General features: G+C 36.8%; 1 protein-coding gene across 3 annotated transcripts in view; it reads left to right on the forward strand.

Moving 5' to 3' along the window:
- Positions 1-23,039, forward strand: part of ESF1 (ESF1 nucleolar pre-rRNA processing protein homolog) — a 30,456-nt gene extending 7,417 nt beyond the window's left edge. For 2 of the 3 annotated variants that reach the window (XM_030946159.1, XM_030946158.1), the window contains exons 7-14: positions 1,358-1,472; positions 2,440-2,578; positions 8,288-8,449; positions 15,032-15,153; positions 16,315-16,405; positions 21,089-21,156; positions 21,839-21,985; positions 22,137-22,436. In XM_030946159.1, coding sequence (XP_030802019.1) covers positions 1,358-1,472; positions 2,440-2,578; positions 8,288-8,449; positions 15,032-15,153; positions 16,315-16,405; positions 21,089-21,156; positions 21,839-21,985; positions 22,137-22,436 — 1,144 coding nt within the window. Of the gene's footprint in view, positions 1-1,357; positions 1,473-2,439; positions 2,579-8,287; positions 8,450-15,031; positions 15,154-16,314; positions 16,406-21,088; positions 21,157-21,838; positions 21,986-22,136 lie in introns of all 3 variants that reach the window. The other variant, XM_030946160.1, reaches the window with a different exon arrangement.
- The last annotated feature ends 1,055 nt before the right edge of the window (positions 23,040-24,094 follow it).

Genomic DNA, 24,094 nt, shown 5'->3' on the forward strand with positions numbered 1-24,094 from the left:
CAGTTTATAATAATTCAGAGTAAATACTACTTTATTCTGTAACCAAAACAAGATATGAAGATAAATTGGGCATGCAGTGAGTTGTTAGGTTTCTCTTTGGTTCCTCTTTCTTCTTTTTAACCATTTTTATTGTAATATGGGAAGTTCAAGAGGCTCTCTGCATAGAGTCTATTTTCAGAGAAGCCAGATAAAAAGTTCTGATTACCTCTTGAAGCTTTTGGTACAATTAAGTAAAGTGATAGGATTCAGAAAATGAAACTTTTTTCTTTTTCTCTCCCCAAGGGTTCAGAAGTGGATCTATTTTGTGATTCCTTACCACAGGGCAAGATTATTGCTGCTGTTGTCACAAAGCTGCAATAGATATGTTAGTCCTTGTGAATGAGCTGGATGCTCTGATATTTCAAAAGTCATGTTTGGGAAAGAAAGGATTTAAAGTTATGGTTTGATTTATTGTCAGTATTTCCTTTTGTTGCAAAAGCCCCCTTTCATTCTAAGCAGAAAAGTTACTAAATCACAAAAAGTTGTGACAAAAGCCCTGTTTGCCTGCTGGGGCCTCTGTTATGGGCACCCTTGGAAGTCAGTGAAAGTTAAAGGTTTTTTGCTTTGAATCATATTCTAGAGAAACTCAGTTAATTTGCTTTGAACCATTCTGGAGAAGACATCTTGCTAAGGGAATGTGTAACTTTTCATCATTTTAAATACTGGTAATGTTTTGCAACAAATGTAGTTGTTTGAAAATCTCCAGTGATTTTCCTAATCTTCTGCTCTGTTGAATTTTAATGTTGAGTACTATTTATCAGATTATATTTGCAAAGATTTTTAAAAAACCACAAGTAATTTTTCAAGTAATATATTAAGGGTTTTGTTTTTTTTTTAAACTAAGTTCTGAAATTATTACTTTTAAACTTTCTTTTCCTTACTAATTGTAATTTTCAAGATTTACCAAGCTTTCCTAAAAGGTTTGGAATTTCTTATTCATCTGTTTCCAAATCCTATTTTATTCACTTTTTCCTTTTTAATTTTTAATGTTAAACTTTCTGAGAAGATTGTTCATAAAACAAAACCACCAAAAAAGGCACCTGTGACCCTTTTTATACCAGGCTGAAAATGGAAATACTTCCCAAAGAGGGTGTTGTTATACACTGAAAACCTGTGGAACAGATCTGCAGAAGGCAGGAAATAAATCTTACATGTGTGGAGTACTTATCCATATCTTTTGTTCCCTTTTCAGGCTTACCCCCTTTTTATTTTTGTTAATTCTTTCATGCTGATGTACCATACTCAGGAAAGCTTAGGCTGTTTATACTATGCAATTTCCCATGTATTTGAAGAATAACATGTTTTATTTGCCTTCAAGATTTATTCCAGATAATGTTACATTTGATGATAAGCCAAAAGATGTAGCCTCAGAAGTGAACATAGCTGCTTATAAGCCAAAGTACTTCACATCTGCTGCTATGGGAACATCAAAGGTATCTTTACAGGGTTTTTGTAATGCTTTTCTTATTTGTTCAGTTTTGCTGTCAGCTTATGAATGATATATGTACTGGGGAAAAGATTCCTGTTTATCTCCACCATTTCAAAAAAAGACATCAAACATACTAAAAGATTTAAGCATGCTATGGACCTACAAGCTGTAACCCTGGTTTGGATTTTAAAGGAGATTGTGCTTCTCTTTTACAAATTGAATACTGAATTTTGACCTCATTATATCTCTGTGACAAGTTGCACATAAAATTACTTTGTTATTTACAGTCAAATCCTTTAATTTGCCTTAAATGGATGTTAGTGTATAAATCAATAAGAGCTTTTTTGGTAGTAATGCCAGGCTTCAACAGTTGCTTCCCTTCCTTGTAGCAATTCGTTCTTACTCTGTCCTGTTGAGAGCCAAAATTTCCATCTGGCCATGAAGTGAAGCAGATTGGAGAAGTGATTAGTTGGGAAAGAAGCACTTTGTGCTGGATCATGTTTCAGTCAGATCAGTTCCACGTTCTGCTCGAGGGCGCAGTTGCGCAAACGCTTCCATTGTCTCCATTGAAATCCGTGTGTGATTCCATGTGTGATTCCTGCAGTCAGTTGCTGCTGGAAGAGGAAAAGAGAGGGCTTGGTGGCTGCTTCAACTCCAGTATCTGTTGCCACAAAGGAAATTTGGCTCACAGAGGTTTTGTGTTGTGGGACCTGCTGTTACAGAGCCATTCAGTGTGTGAGATTTCTGCAGTTTTTCTTGTAGCTCAAATTCATTAAAACTGACTGCAGAATAAATTCCAAAATTTATAATTAAATTTGTGTTACTAAATGGTTATTATAGTGAGTTACTGTAGAGAGAATTACTAGCAGGTAATTGAATGGAAAGTATAAAATAATTTTCCCTGAAAAGACAGTGTTACAGTGGTTAGTTTTAGTGTTCCGGATTCTACAACTGGCATTCTTTCTTTTAAGGTAGATATCACATGGGATGAGACAGACCATGAGCGAGTAACATCACTCAGCAGAACTTTTAACAAAGAGGAGCTGCTTGACATGGATTTTCAAGCTTATTTGGCTTCATCAAGTGAAGAAGAGGAGGAACAGCAGCAAGGTACTTTGGTAATAAATATTGTACACAAAGTCATTGGCTGCAGGGTTTTGAATACAAATTATTTACGTATTTAAGTGTCATATCTATAGAAAATGCTTTGAATATCATCTTTTACAGGGACAGTATTGTATTGGTTGTATAATGATTGTGCCTCTGAGCAGAATCTTTAAATAGTTCAGACTGGAAGGGACCTTGAAGACCATCTAGCTCCAACACCCTGCCATTGGCAGGGGCACCTTCCACTGGACTGCAGTAGCTGCTTTCTGAATAGGAGATTGCACCTCTGAGTGGAAAATCATTTTCTTGCAATTTGTTTCTCCTCCTACTCCCTTTTTTTCTCTTTTTTCAGGGTATCTTGACATCGCTCTGTCAAGTTTGGCAATATGTACTTTTAATCTGTTCATTTCTGAGATAAATTATAGGCCCATAGAACTTGAAGTGTTTCCTTTTCAGAGGAAAAGTCCTAGTTTGAAATGCAAGGTGGATAATGACTAAATGAACAGGAACATCTTTCAAATGCTTTTTGATTCACAGACTTCTTAAGAATATAAAGAGAATTTCATCTAACTTTGTAAGGTATATGAATCTTCTGCATATGGTGCAGCAATGTTTAAATTCCTGATTTAAATTGCTTGTTTTCATTATAAAATTCATCCTGCTCTTAGTAATATATACAGCCTAGATTACAAGGCAAATAAAATTTCATTAAGCCTTAATTAGGTCTTTCAAACAGATGTTAAAATTGATTTATACTGCAGTAAAGCAGGTTGCTGCAATCAGAGATGAGCTTGGAGCATGCAAAAAGACATTACAGCTTCTTCTGGTTATAGAGTTGGGAAATCTTGTGGCACCAAACTCATCTTGGCAGTGATAATGTCCACTTGTTTCTCACCTCACATGAAAACTCACAAACTGCATTGTAATGCACTTTAGTTTCTCTAGCAATACTTGGTGAAGTCTGTAAAGGGGACCAGGGGATGCAGAGTAAAGCACTTAGATCTTCCCTCAGGTACAGAGCTATCAAGTTGCTAAAGATAAGCATCTGTGATAGGGTGGTGATGAAAGCAAATATTCATGTGAACAACACTGAAGGAATTTTAAAGATTAAAATTTCCATTGCTGGGAAGGAAAAAAAAAGACCTTAAATAATCTTACCACACTAACAAATTTTAAATCTGGAAATATCTAGATTCAAATGATGTTTTGAAAAGTAAGTTGCTAATAGAGGAATTATGTTGTCATGTCTTTAATATGTTCCTGACATTTTATCCATTCAGTTATGTGATACAAAACAGGATTCCATCTGTCAGGGTTCCATCCAGCAGAATTATGTGGTGCTATGCACAAATGGGAAAAATCAATGTCAGCTGCTTGAATGGAAATGTAGGAGTCTGATAAGGAGGAAAAAATGTCCTGGACTTCTATTCGTACTTTTCAAACTTATTAAAATGTTTTATTTTTAAAAGGGTTTTTGTTGGCCTGTTCTAACGTTTTTTTTTCATTGAATTTTTCATTGAACTTAAACTATGTGCATCATGAATGTTAGTATTACTGTAGAACAGCAGTTCTGTAACATCAAGGATTTCAGTGACCTGGAATGTTGTGGTTCACAGCACAAAATTTCTCCTTTATGTTACTTCTGAATTTTCTGTTACTTGGGTACATTTATCTCAGTTAGGAAGTGTTTGTGGGATTCATCAAATCCAGCCCATAATTGCTATTTTGACAATGTGGACCAGTGATTTAGTACATGGCATTTTAAATATGCTTCAAATTAAGAATTATGGGGTTTATGTCTAAGCTTTTAATCTGTTTTTTTTTTAATCTTTACAAGAGCAACATCTTTTCTGCTCTTCTGCTTTGCACAGCACACAAATAGTGAAACAGACTCTATGATAAATACTTTTACAAGACTTTTTTTAATTAGCTGGTCTTGATAGAATCATGGAGTATCCTGAGTTGGAAGGGACCCATGAGGATCATTGGGTCCAAGTTGTGACTCCACAAAGGGAAACGTAAAAGTTAAACCTAAGAGTTGTCCAAACACTGAGCACCACCAGGCTTGTAGGAGCTTCCTGTAGATCCCTGCTCTCCTCAGTGGGAATCTGAGCAGGAAGCCCAGTCTCCTGTGGTATTTGACTTCCAATATAAGACTCCACAAAGCCAGTAGATCTTCTGTTTTGTGCTGCTGTCCTGACACCAGAGGTGCACAAGTGCAGTGAAAGGAAGGGAGGGAGGAATTTTTTTTTAAATAATGCTGCTAAATCTTATTTTCAATGATTAAGGTTAAATAGAATCAGACCACTTTTCAAATATTTTTACAACTCTGAAATCTATTTGTTGCAATAACACATGACTACATATATAAATTTAAATGCATATATAGCATTTTATTAGGTAAGGTACAGCCTTTTTCTCATAAAAATGAACAGTATCCACATGTGTTTATATTTGCTAAAGCTGTTACAGAAGGCTAAGAAATGGAGGGTGACAGAAGTAGAACATGTGGTTATTTATTATTGTCTGTGGAAAGAAGCAGCAAGAAGGTTTAGCAGTTTATGAGTTGGCCAAGCCTGGGTGGAATTTCATGGGAATTTCAGAATGCAAATACCACAACCTGATTATTTTCTTTCTCTGGAGGATCAGAAACTTGATACAACTGATGCAGATGTTGGATACTTTTCCAAAGCATGTTTGCTGTTGGGGTTGGTTTGTAATTAAAGGTGCTTGTAAGGCCAAGAAGGGTCATGTCAGCATTCCTCCTAGGAAGTTCATAGAAGCTGTTGGAGGTGCTCAGTAACATGAAGAGCACATCTCCCTGTGCTTCTGCAGGCCAGTGAGTCCCTGCTCAGGACTGACTCTGATTGCCAGAGTGTGTTAACCTTGCCTGAGGTCTGGCTGGCTCAGAGCTCTGTCTGCAGTGGTGCCAGCTCACCTCTGCACAGACAGCTGCTTGAAGGCTGCAGCTGCAAAACTCACCTGGTTTGCAAGGGCAGGTTTAAAAACTGCACCCAGTGCACACCACTCAACAGTTAGACTACAGAGACCTGAAGGAAAATGCAAAAAAATCTAAGAAAAAGCCATAATTCAATGTTTACCATTCATTTACTGTTATCTGTCTGTTTACATTCTCTTCTTCCAGTATCTTTTCTTCCTGAAAAATCTTACAAAAAGGCATCAACTTTGGTAGGCTTTGAATAAACTTCTTGTATTCTAAATTTTTCAATTTTTTTTATTATCACTGGGATGAACTAATGGGATTTGCACAAATCCTTGTTCAGGAAGTGCTTAGAATGTGGGGAAAATGGGGTTAAACCCCAGTGTTTTCTTTGACATTATTTTCTGGCTCATGACTGGCATCAACACATTTAATTTTTCATAGCATGCTGTAGTGCAAAAACCTCTACTTCAGACTTGATTCTTGAACACTGGAGTGTAAAGGTTTTTGGTTTTAAATCTTGGGTCTACATGCATTGTATGTATTGTGGTTTTTACTTTTTATCTATCTGAATTTGAGTAACTACCTTGAATAAAATTGAGACATTTAGGGCAATTTTTATGGTATGGCCATCAGCATCCAAGTCAGTAGCTGAGTTTTCTGCTTTGCCATTACATCATGGAAAGAAAATTCCCCCCTACCTTTAAAATAATTCAGCTTTGCAGCAGACCTCTTGTCAGATGTTATATCTGCTAAAACTTTTCTACTGTCTTTAGTTTCTAAGGCTGAGTTTTTTTAGAAAAAGTATCATCTACTCAGCTATTGTAAGATAATCTTCTTAAACTAAGAACATCATCTCTTCACAGCCCTGTGATTACAAGAACATGATCTCAGCTAACTCAGCTGCCAGTCACTGATTTAATTTATTGAACCTCTGCATTTGATTATATTTGGTATTAATGTCATCTTTTAAAAACAAATTGTTGTATTGGAATATTTCTGACCAGCCTCACTATTTGAACTTTCTTATTTTAAAATCTTTTAGCGCTTCTATTACTACTTTCTTTAGAAAACAATAAGAATGTGCTTGTATTTTATACTCTAAATTTAATCAGTGTTTGCCTTTTTTCTCCTTCCCAGGTTGATTGTATTTCTCTTGCAGTGCAGCAGTTAATGCCCCAGAACTTTTTGGTTTGTGTGTTTTGTTCAAAAAGCCTTTGAACAAGCTGTTGGCAGAAAGCATTGCTGCCTTAATATCCATCAGAAAGTGGTTCCTGATGTTGTGCAATACAGCTTGATACTTGAAAGCCACTGACAAGGTTATTTGAACTCTGAACAAACTTTGAGAGCAAACTCAGCTCACTTTCCTTTCTTGCAGCTGTTGTCAAATGTGCTTTATTTGCTTACAGAATTAAAAGCTCCTGCAGTTCTTTTGAAGGCAATGTTGAACATTAGTTTTAAAACTGTTAGTTTTGACAGAAGAAATACAAGTTCTGTCTAAATGAGAAAGAATGACAATATGCATTGCCACTTAAATTTCTCCTAGCAAAACAAGTGATAAATACAAACTAGTAGCCTCTTGCCTATCCAGGTTCTAGGGATCCTCTTTTAGCTTAAGGATTTTTTCAGTTCCCATACAGTACAGCCTCTTCTTTCTCAGGGCACTAGGAATAGGAAACAACCAAATGTAGTCTTTTTCTACTTGTCTTCAAAACAGAGTTGCCTTTTGCTTGCAGGATGAGCAGATGCTTCCCTCTTGGATCTCAGCTTCTGATGAGGAAAGTGGAAAAGCAGCTGCAGCTGACTTGTCCCCATGTGCCATGTGAAAGATGAGCCAGCAGGGAATGAGCCTGGCCTGGCTGAACAGAGCTTTGGCTGGAACTTAGGAAAGAAAGAAGGGTTTATGAACTTTGAAAGAAGGGACAGGCAATTCAGAGGGACTACAGAGGTGTTGGGAGGTTGTGCAGGGAGAAAATAAGAAGGGTCACAGCCAAACTAGAATTTAACCTGATTGCTGCTGTGGAAGACAAAATTTGTCTATATAAATACATTTGCAATAAGAGGAGAGCTAAGGAGGATCTCCATCCTTTACTGGATGTAGAGGGAAGCACTGTGACAAGGAATGAGTGAAAGACTGCAGTACTAATGCCTCCTTTGCCTCAGTCTTTAACAGTAATGCCATTCTCTGGGTACCTGAACTGGGAGACAGGAATAGGGAGCAGAAAGGAGCCCCCTTAATCCAAAGAGAAATGGTCAGTGATCTGCTACACCACAAAGAGACACAAAGGTCTGTGGGGCCAGATGGGATCCATGCAAGGGTACTGAGGGAGCTGGCAGATGTCATTTGCTCTTTGCCACTTGCCATCATCTTTGAGCAGTCCTGGATAATCAGGGAGGTCCCAGCTGACTGAAAGTTAGCAGAGGTAATGCCCATCTACACAAAGGGCTGGAAGGGCTGGTTTTAGAGATTTACATTCTACTCTGCTGAAAGGGACTCTAAAAGTAATAATTCTAAAATCCAGTGAAGGATGTGTGTCCAGTGAGTGATTTCCTTTGCAGGACAAATTGTCTTTTGTCTTTTCAGATACTATTTTATTTCATCTAAATAATGGAATTCTTAAACTGGCTACTCTGTGGGGTAATAATAGATGAAAATATTTTTTATTATCTTCTGGAAATAATGTGTGTATCTTAGGTTTATTTCATAAAGATTAACTTCAGTTGCTCATTTTCTTGAGGCTCTCTGTGATAACTTTGCTCTCTCCTCCTAGATGGTGATGCAGCTCATGAAGTGGAAGATGACAAACCGAGGAAAAGCCAAAAAGACGATGAAGAGCAAATTGCCAAGTACAGAGAACTTTTGCAAAGCATCCAAGAAAAAGAGAAAAAACAGGAAGAAAAGGATATAGGAATGGAGATTAAATGGGTTCCAGGTAGGGTTTATTTTTTTTTTCTTTTCCTGCCTTGGCAGATATGCAGTGTTGGTTTGCTGACAGGGATATAGTGTAAGGTGCTGAATTTATAGTAGGAGAAACAAACCCTTTTTCCCCCATAAATTGAAATCCATATTGTTTACAGTGAGGGAAATAGAAGAAATAACATGACTGGACTCAGTTCCTGAGCTGTAAGTTTCTCTTTATAGATCATTTTTGCCAGGATTTCTTGTACTTGCTTTTTCAATTATCACTTTATAGACATTTTTAAAGTAGAATTCATGTGTTTGCTATAGAGTCATAAAGCATACTTACACTTTTAAAAATGAAAATCAGTATGATTTGGAAACATAGTGTATAATTAGAGCAGAGTGGTTTGGAAGTGTTGCTTGCATAATGCTAAAGATTTGGGGAGCAAAGAAGACGAAGTCTGACCTTCCAGTGAAACAAACTGCTCTGGGAGAAAGCAAGGTACCAGGAATGGCTGAGGAACAATGACATCCAGATTGACATCTGGAAATCAGTGAAAAGTAACTTCACCATGTAGCATCCCAGCATAACTCATCTGGAGAGCCACACGTGTCTATCTAGTTCTCTTTTTGCTTTGTGACAAAAAGCCACTCAGACTGAATGCTTTCTGTGAGGTGCAATGAGGCAGTTTAACAGCTCACTACATCCACAGAGGGAAAGGTTTGCACTGTGGCATCACCTTGATCCTGGCCCAGAGCTCATTCTGGCTGCCTGTACCAGCCCTGGCACTTGGTAGGTCTCTGCAAGCCTAATTTTGTTTGCTAAAACAACAGAACTACTCTGGAAAAGAAAAAATCCAGATCCTTTCCACTGAGTTAGCATGTAAGATAGGCAAATGTTCAGAGGGTTAAATGTGCAGCTGAAAGAGTAGGAAATGACATTCCCTTCTTGGGAGCAGCTGTGGCACTGCAGCCTATGTCAGGACACAGCCCTGTTCTGTTACTGCATAGAGCAAGACCAGACACGTGCCAGGATCCAGGCCCTTCACTGCTGATGGGATAATCCCAGCTAGGAATGCTGATCTAATGATATGATTTATACAAACATTATTCTGAGTTGTAACTCAGGTAACTTCTGCTCAATAGAAGTTCTGCTTGGTTTGAAATATTCTGGTTTCTGATGGTTCACTGAAATGGACTAAACTGCACAGAACAACTTTATTCCTGTTTCTTCATCAGACCTGTATTCAAAAGGATACATGGGCATTAGAAATTGTGTGCTTTCAATCATGCTTTTATAATTCCAATAATTTCTGGCATGAATTCTGTCAAAACCTTTTTGGAAAAGCATGTATCATGCAGCCAGGACAAGAGCTCACTGACACAGTGTCATACTCCATCTGTCCACAGCATGTCAGTACTTGCATTCACAAAGTTGCTCACTCAGTAGTTAATTCATTGGGTCACTGAGCATTCAAGGCCAAGGAGTTTTCATAGATAGGTAGCTTTATAAGACTTCTACAGAGATTTCTTGCTGCCACCTTTCAGAGTGAAGGTGGAAACCACAGGGGAATCAATTGCTGCTAGGAGTGTGTTTTATATTTATATATGCTTGTATTTGGGTGTTGTTAAAATAACTTTTTTTTTGTGTTGGTTTTGGAAAACACGTTTGGAGGGTTTTTGTTTATTATGCATTCTGTTTTTTGAAGAATTTTGCAAATTGTATGAAAAAGTCCTTGTAAATTTAAAAAAGTTTGAGCAACTTAATGTGGTAACATATTCGGGAATCTAGAGCAAACCATTCATTTTAGGAGATGGAAAATTGTTTTAAGGGAGACCAAAGGAACTCCTTAGCCTTGCTTGCCCTGAGAGCAAGAAGTTTTCTAAGAGGCTGTCCTTAAGACTGTACCTTGCATGTTACAAGTAAATTGCATTCACATTTAGTAGCAATGGAATATTAACTGTAGTAGAGATGGAATCCAGTTATGTGTTGCATGGGCTCTTGTTTCTTTGCAATGGAACTTGACTTTGGAAAATTGGATTTGTTACATCCTTACACCTAGTCCAACCCCTTCCCTACTGCACCTTCTTGTAGGACTCCTAGGACTTTTGCTATGTCCTTATCTCTTTTGAGGGAGGGATGGTAAAAAAACCCAAACAACCAAACAAAACCCCCCTATCTTGATGAATTTGACTGATTTTGTCTAAATTTAGCTGGATGTCCATGCACAGGGTCAGGTATGTTCATACAGTTTTAGGTTCAATGTGCATGTGTGCACAAAGAACTTTACAGGGATAGTTTATATATTTGATGTTAATTTAGCAACTATGATTTTACGGTATATATTAACATTTCCTCATTTCTTACCCTGAAAAATGAGAGGTTTATTGAAGAGCAGAGGTTCTGGAAATCACAGAAGTGTTCACTTGCCTTTGTTAAAGACTGTTCCCCTCCACAAGGGCAGCAGTGCCACTTCTGGCTATTGACCCCTGCAATGCAGTTTTGTCCAAAACACAAGTTTTGGAAAAAGTGAAAATGGGTGTCTTAAGTTTGCTTTTGAGTCAAAAATACAGCCATTACTTATTTCAGGCAGCATTTGATGAAGAGGTCCTGCACACCTGAAGGGGTTACTTTTTTATATATTTATTTTTGTAACGTGGAGCATAGGCAGCACATGCTGAACAGTAGTTTATAGCTCTTGCAATTTATACATGCTTGAGGCTGTGCTTTCTTATGGGAGGGAGGATAGTTGTTATGTTTTTTTCTTGAACAAATGTGCTCTTTTAAATTTCAAAATCATTTATTTTTAGTTGGAGCATTCTGGGCATTCACAAATAGTTTTTGTTGTATTCTCTGAAGACTCCTTAATTTTTTTCAGAACTAGTTTATGTCTGTTGAAATATTTTTATTATCGAGTTCTGCCCTAATGTGCTTGACTTATTGCAAAATCTTTTTCCTGTCCAAATGTTTAATACATGGAAGAAATACAAAAGTTAAATCTAGGAAGTTTTTCAGTTGAAAGGCAGATATTTGAATTAATTTAAAATTTTGAGTTTTGGCAGAGTTATTTACACATGGTTATAGAAAGCATACTTTGTCAGTGATTCAGTTATTCTTGAATCATAATAGTTTTAAATAAACCACCGTGCCAGCAAAAATAAATTAGATGTAGTTCCAACTCTCTTTGGTCTGTTTCTTCTAGGCACAAAATCAGTGTTATATTCAAGCATCCATCTGTTTTCTTAATCATATCTGATTTAAGCAACAATCACTATGAATCCTTATCCAGCTCCCAAAGCTCCCTTAGAAAGTGAAAAGAGAGAAGACCACAACTGCATTTTCTTGATGATATTCAGCCAAGTTTTTGGGGGCATTTTTTGAACTTCAAAACTTTTCCTTTGGGAAGAACAAGATGTAAATATTTAGCTAGGCTTAGAGCAAAATTTCAAATTCGTTTTGGTCAGAAGGAGAATTGAAGGCTGTGATGTCCTTAAAAGTGCATAGTAAAGGCCAAGTGTACAGTTAGAGATGATGTTGAGCACAGAAAGGCTTATAGGAGATATTTATTTAGACTCCATAGGAAATATTTCCATAGGAAATATTTATGAGACTCCATCTGGGTCACTGCTGAGCGTGTCCCTTCCTGGAGAGGCCTCAGCTCCTGCAGCACGTGCTGAGCTGTGTGGGGACTCACACCTGAGAGCTGCTACCTGTGGTGGGTTCTCACAGGCACTTTTACTGCTTGGGAAAGCTTGGTTGACTTTAAATATTTTGTCTTTGGGGGTGACAAATTCTCATGTTATCGGAGTACTTCTGTTTGCTCTTCCTTTCAGCTACCTGCAACAAGGTGTTTCATTCTTCTGGGGAGGCATTACGCACAAGATGAACTTGCTTGTTTAGGTTTTCTGAGAACAGATATGTATCTTTCTAGCCTCTAATGACAGTGACAGTTGCAGGCTGTTGAACATCCATGAGTTTTCAGAACGGAGTGTTTGGAGAAGGAAAAATTCTGCCTGCACCCATCCCTTGCTGTCCCACCAGGGTGAACAGCAGTGTGTTTAGGTTTGCTGTAGTATTTACAACATGTTTAATCCTTTAGCTGAAGTATGATTTTGTTGCGTGCTAATATAGACTAATTTTTCCCTCTCTTTTCTTCCCCTCTTTTGTGAAGATTAAATAAAACTATTGATTCGTTAATTCTAAATAAAAAATTATATCAATAAAGGTATATAAGTTAGACCTTTCTATGGCCAGCTAATATTTCTACCTAAAGCAGACAATTCCTTTCGCCTTCTGGAATCAAAAATCCTTTTGACCACTTAAATACACTCTTATGCTCGGGAAGTGGTCTGGACAGTAGTTTCTAAGCCATTCTAATCTGTGGAGAAACTCTAATGCCTTTCATGAGACTGCCAAATACCACAAGAAAGGGCTGGATTTTCCTCCAAGTTCTTCAGTGCCAGATGGATCAAATGATTCAAATTTCCAGGCAAATAAATCAGAAATATTGTAACTTCCTTTCAGATTTTGGGTCTCTCTTTTGCTGGAGATGTGGCATATATTTTTTTTTAATTCTGTATTTAATATCTTCAAAGAGAATCTGCAAGGTTGTTACCTGACCAGTAATTTTTTCCATAAAAGTACTACAAAGTATTCAAAGTTATAGTGGTTCAGTTTCAAGGAAGCTGATGACTTTGCTTTCATGGACTTTGAAGATAACCAAATATTTGTTCTTGTTGTATGAGAGTTTCTTACTGGCATGTTTTTAGTCAATCTATGCAAAATCCTTCCTTTATCGTGGCCCTGATTTGTTTGCTGGTTAAGTACCCAATTTTTGTGGCTGTAACAGTTTGCCACTTACTGTTCATTCTGGCACCTTTCCACAGTAGTGGAAGGATCCTTTATCTTGTTTTTGCTCCACTCTTTTCCTCCTACGATCCTATGGTTTAATATGATTTTAGATCTTGTAACCAGCTCCCCAGCCTTGGGATGATTTTTGGAGTGTCAGTGAACTCAAAAACAGAGATTAGTGTTTGCAGTTTTTCAGAAAAAATGTTCTGCCTGCTCTTCTGGGGATGGCTAGAGCTGTCCATGAAAGCTGCCCTGTTTGTTCCACCAGAATCATTGTTTTCAGTGCCTCCATACTCAGGAGAGCTGCAAGGAATGATGAGGAATGGGGACTTGGCAACTGAGAAGTCTGGGAGAAAGAATGGGATCTACTCTAGGGCATCTGGAGAGGTCTGAGTATGGTTTCTAAGCAATAACACTGGGATGAGGTAAGTCAGGGCTGGACTGGTGTGGCAGAAAAGAATGCTGAGGAGAGACCACCAGAAGCAGGACTGGGGAAGAGACAATAAATATCAGGCTCAGAGAGTGAAGCAGAAACAGGATTCCTACAAACTCCCAAGAAAATTCTGTCACTTTGTGGGAGAAAATGTTACCTGTAGGGTATCTGACTGATTTGTTACCAAAGTTTAAAAAAAAGTTTTAGTGAATGAAGCAAGGAATTGCAGGTAGGAGAAGAATACTTCATTGCCCAGGCTGTTACCTCCTACCAGGGAAGTTGATTCCATTTCTTCCAATGAACTGTGCTCCAGTGTATTGCAATTAAGTCACTTAATCTCCTTAGATGATGAAATTTTGTTTTTGCAAGTGCCCATCTTCTGAAGAGTGGGTTGAATGTTCATGAGGTGCATCTGAAATACCTGAAATCAGTTTTCATCCTCATAACATACAAGTGCCCTGTGATGCAATGAATTTTACAAAAGTATTCTTGATGTGTATGTATTTACCAAAACCAGAACATTGCTTTTAAATGAAGTGCATATTCAGAATTTAAGTATTTTTCATGGGAATGCTTCAGATATTTAATGGATTTATTTTTAAGGTGATGTTCTTCCATCATTGAATACTCTAAATATGCATTCTTATAGAAAACTTCATTCTCTTCTGTTTACAAAAAGCTTAAAGGTTAGGACACACTTGTTTATGCAGATGAAAGTGTTGGGCATGGAAACAGTGGATGTCTGTGCTCAATTACAGAATTTAATGTAAACCTAATTCACACATGTAAACTTAACTGTCTGATCCTGTTAGGCCAGAATTATGTGTTGCACTTCTATGGGGTTTACTTTTCTAGAATAAAAAATACAGTGTTCAGCAGAGATCCTACAGCATTGTCACAGTATTGTCACAGAGGCAAAGCTTCAGCAATGTAACTAGTTCAGAATCTTAACTAATGATGGTGTGGTGCATTAAACATAAGGGCTCTGTGTATGTCTTGTGGTTTTATTGTGCATCTGTAGACTGTACATTGAATGTCTGGAGAACAGACCTTTCTGAGCAACAGCAGGAGTGTTGGGGATCAGATACCACATAGCAAACACTTCTTCTGACTCTTGTACAGTTTTTACTGAAAGAATGTTTTATTTGGAAAAATACATCCTGTAAAGCAATCTTCTTTATAAAGATGGGTTTTGAAGCAATATTTATGTTGTTTGCACAGACTTGTTGGATAAAAGCTAGATAGCTCTTTTGCAAAGGAGAAAACAGTTTATTAAAAAAAATCAGATTCATCACATTTTTTAAAATTTACTATGGCTTTTTTCCTAGGCCTCAAAGAAAGTGCTGAAGAAATGGTCAAAAACAAGTTGGAGGGAAAGGATAACCTGACTCCATGGCAAAAATATCTAGAGAAGAAGAAAGAAAAAAGAATTCTTAAGAAAAAGAGAAAGGTAATATTTATATTGGTTACTTGAGGGGGAGTTGTTGTTTGTTTTTTTTGTTTATAATGTTTGATTCAGATAAACAAAATAAATTGTCCAGCTGCCAGTGCTATTGTAAGGTTAGAATATGGAGTGGTCACTCATGTGGAAGTACTGGGAGTACTTCATCAAACCTACAGAGGAAAGGATATTCAGCATACTGCTGATCATACATATGCTTACACAAAACATCTTTTATCTACTTGTGCTGCTGTAAAGATAAATTAGTCATAATAATAATTGGCTTTAATTTGCATTTTTAATGCATTAGAAGTGGTCTTTTTGCTACTGTGTGCATATCAATTCAAAGTTGTTATGACAATGATAATTTGGAAATTTTGGGGCTAAAATAATTCAGACTTGTTTCCCAAAGCTGTAATAGCAAACAATTAATAGCTGCAAAGAACGATTAAAAATTTCAAATTGCAAGAGGAAAACAAAAAAAGCATGTGGCATGCACAATCTAGATTCTCCAAAGTCTTAAATTATTCCCAGTGTAACTCACATTGCTGAATTACACTTCTAAGAGTAAACTCTACACCTTGAGTTACTCTGTGCATGTCAGTTAATTTTAATTGGCACTTGATGAGTAACTTCTTTAAGTTACTAAGTGCTCAAAAGGCAGTAAGCAGCAACGCTCAGTAGCAGAGCAACTTTATCTAGCTTAACATGCTTGTCCAGTTTGATAAATTAAATCAAGGAACAAGGGGTATGACACACTACTACCAGTAAGAAAATTTGTTGTTTTAAATCTGAACTCCAGCTTTTTGAAGTCTGCAGCGCAAAATGAACTTTCTCACTCAAATTTGTCCCCAAGCATAGCTTTTGTGAAACATAAGGTAAGGACATAACAGTGCTGATCCTCTAATTTTGTTGGCATGGTTGTCTGATGTATCATAGTTTGGGGATATGCCTAATAAAATGTATGAAAGAGGGTTGAAATTGTCAATTTGTCTTTACTATCAATTTTTACTGTGCTCTGTTTTTTTGATGATCCATGTACAGTATTTCAATTTTCATCTTCATAGCTACTAACAGAGATCATTCCAGCTAAACTTAAATAGTTGATTGATTGAAATAGTGTTGAAATAATCAAATGTTGATTGAAATAATGTTTGTGCTTTGTTACAGGCTGCTGCTGAGAAAGAAGAGAGTGAAGATGGACTTCCACCTGATGTTGATCTCAATGACCCCTATTTTGCTGAAGAATTTGAGAAAACAGGTCAGTCAAGACAGGCAACTTCTAGAGTAAATCTGCCCTTTTGTTAAATACTGAATTTCCAAAACAAAGTCAGGCTGGACTGAACACAGTGATAGAATGTTCAGAATTAAATGAAGTAGGTGTTATTTGCCTAAAATGGCTATTCCTGTAAAATTATGAGTATTGTAATACATGGAATGGTAAGGAATATTCTCTTGGTTTTCAGCAGAGACTATGAGTTATCCGGTTTCTGGGGATGGCTGTTAAAAACAAGCTGCTCCCCTAAGTATTCCAGAGAAAAGAACTCCATTGTTTTTGAAGTCTTTCTATTTAGGAAGAGCCATATATATATATGGGTCTCTTTGAAGCTTAGGCCAGTTACAAAAATGTCAAATGTTTTTGTGTCATAAACAAAGTTGTCTTTGAGAGGAAATCACTTTTCTCTTAGTCTGATACACGTTTTTACTGGAGTACTCTTGGCTGCTTAGAAACCCCAATAGTGAAATGTAATATTTTAAAAAATAACTTGCCCAGTTTAGATTTTTAGGATACCTTTTTTTACAAGCTTTTTATTCTGATGTTTAAATTAGCTTTTGCCATGGTAACAGCAAATTTATTTTGAGTGATTTTGCTGAGTGAAATCAATAAAGGTAAGTTTCTGATGTTCCATAATTTTGGGAGCCAGATCCTAAGAGTGGCTCATATTACTGTCTATTAAAAGAAGAAAAATTACCTAAAAACAAAAGAAGAAAACAAACATAAAGAAGATAGCAACAGATTTACTCATATTGCCAGTCTGTTGTTTGGTTGGGGTTTTTTTGAGCATAGTAGTGCAGATCCAAGTTCCATTTGAAAAGGGTAAGTTACTTCTAATTTTATACTTTCCAGCACAGGCTTCTGTCCTGAATATTAAAATCTGTCCTAGGACAAAATAAATAACTAACCCCCCAACTCTGGATGATTTTGTACTTAATAATCTGAAATACAGAACTGTAGAGTGAGTCCTGTCCATGTTTTAGAAAAAAACACCACAGTCCAAAGTGTCATGCAGTGCTGTTTTCTGCCATGATTTCTGGGTGGCTTGTGTATAGGCTGAAGGAATTAATTGTAATTAATTCCTTCCACCAAATTGTTTAATTGTTCTTTCATACCAAGATTACCTAGATACTCTCATATGATGTGTGATGTTCTCTGTGAAATATCTGAAAAAATATTTTCTTCTGCATTAGGTGAGAAATTGTGTCCTAAAGGGGCTCAGCAGAGAATGAGCTTATCTGCACATTTTTAAACCTTGTCCATGACATGGAGAATAGACTTTAATGTTTGTGGAGTCTTTGAGGATAGTTAAATACACATAAAAGTTAAGAAAGTGAAGCTTTTGTCTTCAAGATTACTGATAATTACTGAGATACAGGAGAAAACCAGGACGTGGTTAGCCCTGGAGAAGTTCTAAAGGGACAGTACAGTGGCTGGCTGTGAGCCAGTTTACATTTTAATGGTAATTACACAGCACAGCTTTGGCATTCACCAAGTTTACGCAGAACAGCCTCTGTCTCATAGTTGGGGTTGCTTTTAAGCACAACTTATCCAGTGAGGGAAAATGGGTTACAGTCATCTTTGAACTTGGCTGTAATTCTGCCAACTTTGTATTTAGGGTACAGGCAACTTAAATGACCATCATTTTTCACCAGTCTTCCACAATTCCCCTGGAAGATTGAAATTTCACCCTTAAATTGACTGTCAGATTATTTTAGATTATGCTGAAAAAGCATATGACAGGGTTTATTTGCAGACTTATGTGGACCAGTGCAGAAACTGAGGATGCAGCAGTGCTGGATTCATTTGTTGGCTGTAACATGCATGGGTCTTGTGTAACTTGGTTTCTATCAAGCTGAGACAATTGAAGGGAAGCAAGAGTGTGAGGAGATGCTAGACCAAGGGCCTAAAAGCTCTGAGTGCTGTGCAAGGAAAACTGGAATTTATGGGAAGTCCAGTGAAGCGTATGTTCCTCAGGTATATTGTTGTTCCTGATAAGCAGGCAATGATTCTTACACTGTGGGTGCTTCACCTTGGGAGAGGCAAGGAAGAACAAATTCTTTGTGCCTGCTGTGCCCAAAAGCTGTCTGTGTGGGGTTCATGGTAGTACTTGCTTTGCACAGTTTTCATGTGACTTTTTAATAGTACCACAGAGTAAAATGTCAGATGCTGCAGATACATGAGCCTTGATGATCCACTCTAGAAGCTTGACTCTAGCTTCATATTGTCAAGGAAAAAAAAATGGTCACTTTCATTTTACACTGATGCCCATACTGTTTCAAAAAGCCTTGTAAGACTTGGGTTTGGCTTGGCCAGTTTCACTGTTACTGCATCAGCTTCTGTGGGGTCTTAGAAAAGGGAGACAAAATGATTCTTGTAGCTTAAACTGTTGAAAAATTAATGGCTAAATAGTGTAATTGCTTATTAACATGAGAGCAAGGCCCTGCTTTTGGGGATCACTGAACAGTTTCAGAACACATTAGACCATTAAACATAGTTTCTGTTGAACCTTTGAGGAATTCTCCACACATTATTGTAACTCCTATTAGTTCCAAACCATTAGATGCCTTCTTGTGATCTAATTTATGATGTATGTAGGAACTGATGGCTCTTTAAAGATGGAAGGCAGCAGTATCAGTGCAAGGACCTAAGAGCTTAACAACAAAATCAGAGTATAGTTGTAGAACCTGCACTTGAAAGACAGAGTAGATGAAAAGATTAATTTACCATGTGTCTTTGCAAGGCTTCTGAGACTGACTCAAGTTTCTGAATGAGGCAGAGGTCTTGTGAGAGGAGTTTTTGATTTGGGGTCAGTTTCTGTGTCTGAAGTCCCAAATGTAAGATTAGCTTTTACTGCCAGCTGGAAAGTTGTTGATGTGCAAAGTTAATGTTGCAAACAAAATTCTTGAGCTGAGAAAAATCAAATGGCAGCTTGAGTGGGAATTACAGCAGAAACTGGACACTTCTTACACTGCCTGGTGGCAGCTACCAGTTTAGTTCTGTGTCACACTGAAGTATCTTCTGCTGTAGGTGGGACAAATCTGATTAAAAGATGGCAGTGGGGATGAAGTGCTAGGAAAAATCTGAGGGATTGCAATCAGTTTGCCATAAGTGTGCAACAAGTGTGTGTGGTGGGGCTACAGAATGTATGTGAGGAGGGACTGTAGCAGGAGTATGTTAATAATACAGAAAATGATACATTTGTGAATTTTCAAGCAGAACTATTTTCAGTATGATACAGATTTTTGAGTCCCAAGGGTGATTTTAGGTCCCAAGCTGGATTTACTAGCTGCATAATGTCAAAGTAAGAAATAAAGGGTTTACTAATTTATTTATTTTCATGGAGAAGAGCTCAGTTTGATACCAACTCCTTGTTCAGCCCTATCTTCAGCCACAGAATGCTCTGAAGGCATGTGATAAGGATCACTTCTGTGATTCCCCATAGAGTAAAAGAGGAGGAAAGGTGACTTAAATGACTTTCCTTTGGGAAATATGTAGAAAGAAAAGAAATTTATTTATCTAACTTCTCATATAATTGTCTCCAATTTTATCTCTGTCCTCCTTTTCTGCAATTTAGCCACTTCTGAAAGTTAGAAAGATTCCATAGTTTTTGGAGGCCTACAGAAGACATTTACTTCTGCCTTCTACACATTAACTTAAATAGTGTAGTTTAGGTAACAATATGATATCTGAATCTGCTTTTCCTGCACATTTTCTGGAACTACTAAATCAATAGTTTGGTTTTTCAGCTGATGACATTGTGCATCAGGATAGTTTATTTTTTCGTGGTGGTGGTTTGTTTCTTCTGGAAATCCATTTCCAGTTTGGAATCCATGTAGAAATAGTCAAGGGAATAGTCAAGGCAGAAAAAAACCTTTCTCAATAAATACATCCTCTTCCAGAGTATTCTTAGTGATAGAACTTGACATGTGTCTGGCATGTCTGTATTTCTAGTCTGAGTACAAACCTGTCCTAACAAAATGAACCCAAATATCTTCCCTAAGAGTACCCCCAGTGGACTGCAGAAAATTGCCTGGGAATGTCATTGTAAGCTCACAGGTCAGAGTGTGTGGTTCAGGTCAGGAAACCTTCTGCTTTTCCTGCTTTTTCTTGATCAAGATCTACAGGCATTCCAAAGAGAATAATTTGATATTGTAGGATTTATAAACAAGTCTGTTTTCATTAGAAGTGAGGTTTGGCTAATGTCTTATGCTGTTACTGTTCATTATGTCTGTCATTATCAGCACTGTGTATCTGAATGCTAAGGGAGCAGGGGAGCTTCCTCAGAACAATATTCAGTCTGAGCAGAGTCAATCATATTTTAATTTCCACTAGAAAATGCCCTGGGAGTGGTGTGATGTCATGGGTTTGCCTGCACTATTGTGATACTTCTCTCTGGTGCTCTATGAAAAAGACAGTAAAACCGTGGGTTTGACTTATTTATGCCACTTGAATGTTGCTGCCTCCTTAAACTGAACAACTATTCAGTGCATTTTTATTGCTTTAAGTCTTCTTGGTTTTTCTTCACTTTGCAGCCTTTTTCTACATCTGACATTCAAATACTGAGTGCAAGAAAATGAGATTTACTTAGAAGTTCTAGCTATAGGTAAATGATGCCCTCATGCATAAGCTTGGATAAATCAGTTCATGCCCTGTATTTGCACTTAGGTTTAAAGAAGAAGCCAGAGTCAGTAGAAAGTACCTCAGAAGATGAAGATGAAGTTGAAAAACAGAAGGTAAAGTGATGTAAAATGTTGCATTGGATGAATTCTGCAAGTATTTGGTGTGTGTTTGTGAGTGGAACTGCAGAATTTCATAGGATAGCAGTAAAATAAAACTATACAATTTTAATAGTGAGAGCTTTTGGAACAGAAGCTTCCAAGAAGTTTGTGTGTTGGGCAGTGCCAAATTTTTATTTTTTTAACATCAGTATTGTATGAAACCTTTGTGAGTTCAAACCTTGTCCTGTCTATTTTTGTCCTTGAAGATTATTTGCTATTTTGTGTTTTCTTTTCATCCTTTCTCAGCACTAGTTAACTAAAGGAATTACTTAAATCCAGATATGTTAATTTTTATTTTGCTATATGAATTTTTATTTTGCTATATGAAGTATTAAATTGTATCCATTAGTTATTTCTAAGTACTGGTGTACCATTTTCAGATTAGATTATTACTGTGTTTGAAAATTGAATGTGCATATTTGCATTCATTTTATATCTAATAAGAAGGAAATCAAATTATATTAATACTAAACCTCAAAATGTTAAAAGAATGGTTTTTGGATTAAATAATACTGCCCTGATGACCCTGTTTCAACTTATTTAAATTAATGTAGACTCATACAGGCTTTATTAATGAGATGCTGATTTTTTTTCATGGAAAAGTTTCATTGTATACGTGGACTTTATTTTGTAACAGGCTGAAATGGCCCTACTGATGATGGACGATGAGGATGACACCAGAAAGCATTTTAATTATAAAAAGATTGTAGAACAACAGAATCTGAGCAAGAAGAAAAAGAAACTTCTTATGAAAAGGAAAGAATTACTAGAAGATGACTTCCAGGTAATTGTGCACTTCTTGACTTTGTGACTGGAGCAGTTCCAGGAATCTCATGAGCTGTGAATTCTGAAGCAGTTCATGTTTCATTAGGCTTACAAGCTTTGCTGTCATGGGAAAAGTTGACCTAAAATAAATACTTCTTTACTCCCTTCAGGTTAATGTTGCTGATACAAGATTCCAAGCCATGTTTACTTCTCCCCTGTTTAATTTGGATCCTTCAGATCCAAATTTCAAAAAGACAAAAGCAGTAGAAAAGATCCTGGAAGAGAAAGCTCGACGAAGAGAAGAAAAGGAGCAAGATCTGAAGGAAGCAAACAAGGGCCTGGAGAAGAAGATGGCAAAGAAAGGAGAGGTTGCCAAGAAAGCCATAGATCCTGCCCTGTCAATGCTAATCAAGTCTGTCAAACATAAAACTGAGGAGTTTCAGGCACGGAAAAAGCAGAAATTCAAATAACTGAACTTTGATTTTACTCAGCCTTTACTTTAGTCCAAGCACTGCTAACTGGAGATGTCTGTTAAAGTTACTGTGACCTGCTCTAATTCCTGTCCATCTAAAATGTCCTGAAAATTCATTTAACTATGTTGGTGAATTGTGAAGTGTTCAGAGTAATAATCACTCTTTTCTTATGCCACAACAAATACTGTTTTGCACAAATGTAAGGAAATGATGGTTTTGGGGTGGTTTAGTTTGTATCATGTCATCTCTTAAAAATAATAGAAGTGCTGAAGATGGCTAAAAACATCATAATTATGGGTTTATCTATAAATAATAAAAACAGTTCTGCAGAGGTTTATTGCTGAAACTAAGTGGTTTTCAAGTTTTTAATCCCACAGAAGTCTGTAAAACATACCTGTCCTGATAAAGACGGTAATAATATAACTACAAATAGAAGAAATTTTGTATACAAGTTTTTTGTAAATTTTTAAAATATTGCATAAATTCTTTATTCATTTCTCCTTTAAATATTTGAAGGTCATAGAACTGATTCATGGAAATATTGCCATTTAGAAGTATTTCATTAACATATTTTTGAAATAAATATTTTAAACTGGCCCAGAAGAATTTTGTGTACTAGCTGTGTTTTTTTCTTTCACACCTAAATGAAACTAAATCAAAATAAACTTTTTGCTATTGTTATTACATTTCCATTAATATAATACTTATACAAAGTCTTCCAGCATTGCAAGTGTTAAAAAAGGGGGGGGGGGAAAGGAAAAAAATCAAAGGCAGATCTAGGTGATACAATTTTAGAAAACATGTTGTTTCACCCCACTACTATTTCTACAAACTATGCATTATGTACCTAAAGATTTTGTTATACTGACAAACAGTTAAATAGAGATTATATCTGAATAATTATGATCAGTACAAAAACTAATATATATAATGCAAAAGCCAACATCCTGTTGCAGTCCTTTTTTTTTTTTTTTTAACAACATCCTCCTTTTCTCTCAAATCAGTCTGTCCTGCCTCAAATTGGCATCTGAGAAGAAGAAAAGTACTTTGAGGAATCTCCTTGGTTCAGTTCAGTGCTGTCAAGAATATCAAGAGCTTGAAATGAAACAAAAAAAAAATTAAAAAGCAACTTGGATTTGGACCTCAGGTTAAAATCTGTGAAAGAAAGCAAAGATTTCCTGAGGGTTTGTGGAGTGCATGTTATTTCCTTGTAGTTTTGTCCAACAGAATAGGAAGCACCTGGTAATGTGGAAGACAAAAGCTGCTCTCCAAAAGCCACATAGTTTTGTGTGCCAAAAACTTGTGTTGAAAAAGACTTGCATTTGTTCCTGACATATTTTGCGTTGTTAAAAAAATGTAAGGCTGGTCTTTGAAAAAAGAAGTCAATGATACAAAAGTGGAAGCACATTTTTATTGGGAAAAAAGCCATAGAAAGTTTTTCTGTGACTATTAGGCAGGAGCCTTCTGAATTCCTGGGGGAGATCCTGTGTAGGGCAATGAGGATGTGGTGGAGATGGAATAAAGTCTGGGGGTGAAAAAGTTAGTTTCCAGATGTCCCTATCCACAGCAGGGGGGATTGGATTAGATGTTCTTTAAAAGCTCCATCCAGCACAAACCATTCCATGGTTCTACGATCCTTTGTGTGGTTCTCAGCA

This window comes from Camarhynchus parvulus, chromosome 3, assembly GCF_901933205.1.
Source record: "Camarhynchus parvulus chromosome 3, STF_HiC, whole genome shotgun sequence".
Lineage (NCBI taxonomy): Eukaryota > Metazoa > Chordata > Aves > Passeriformes > Thraupidae > Camarhynchus > Camarhynchus parvulus.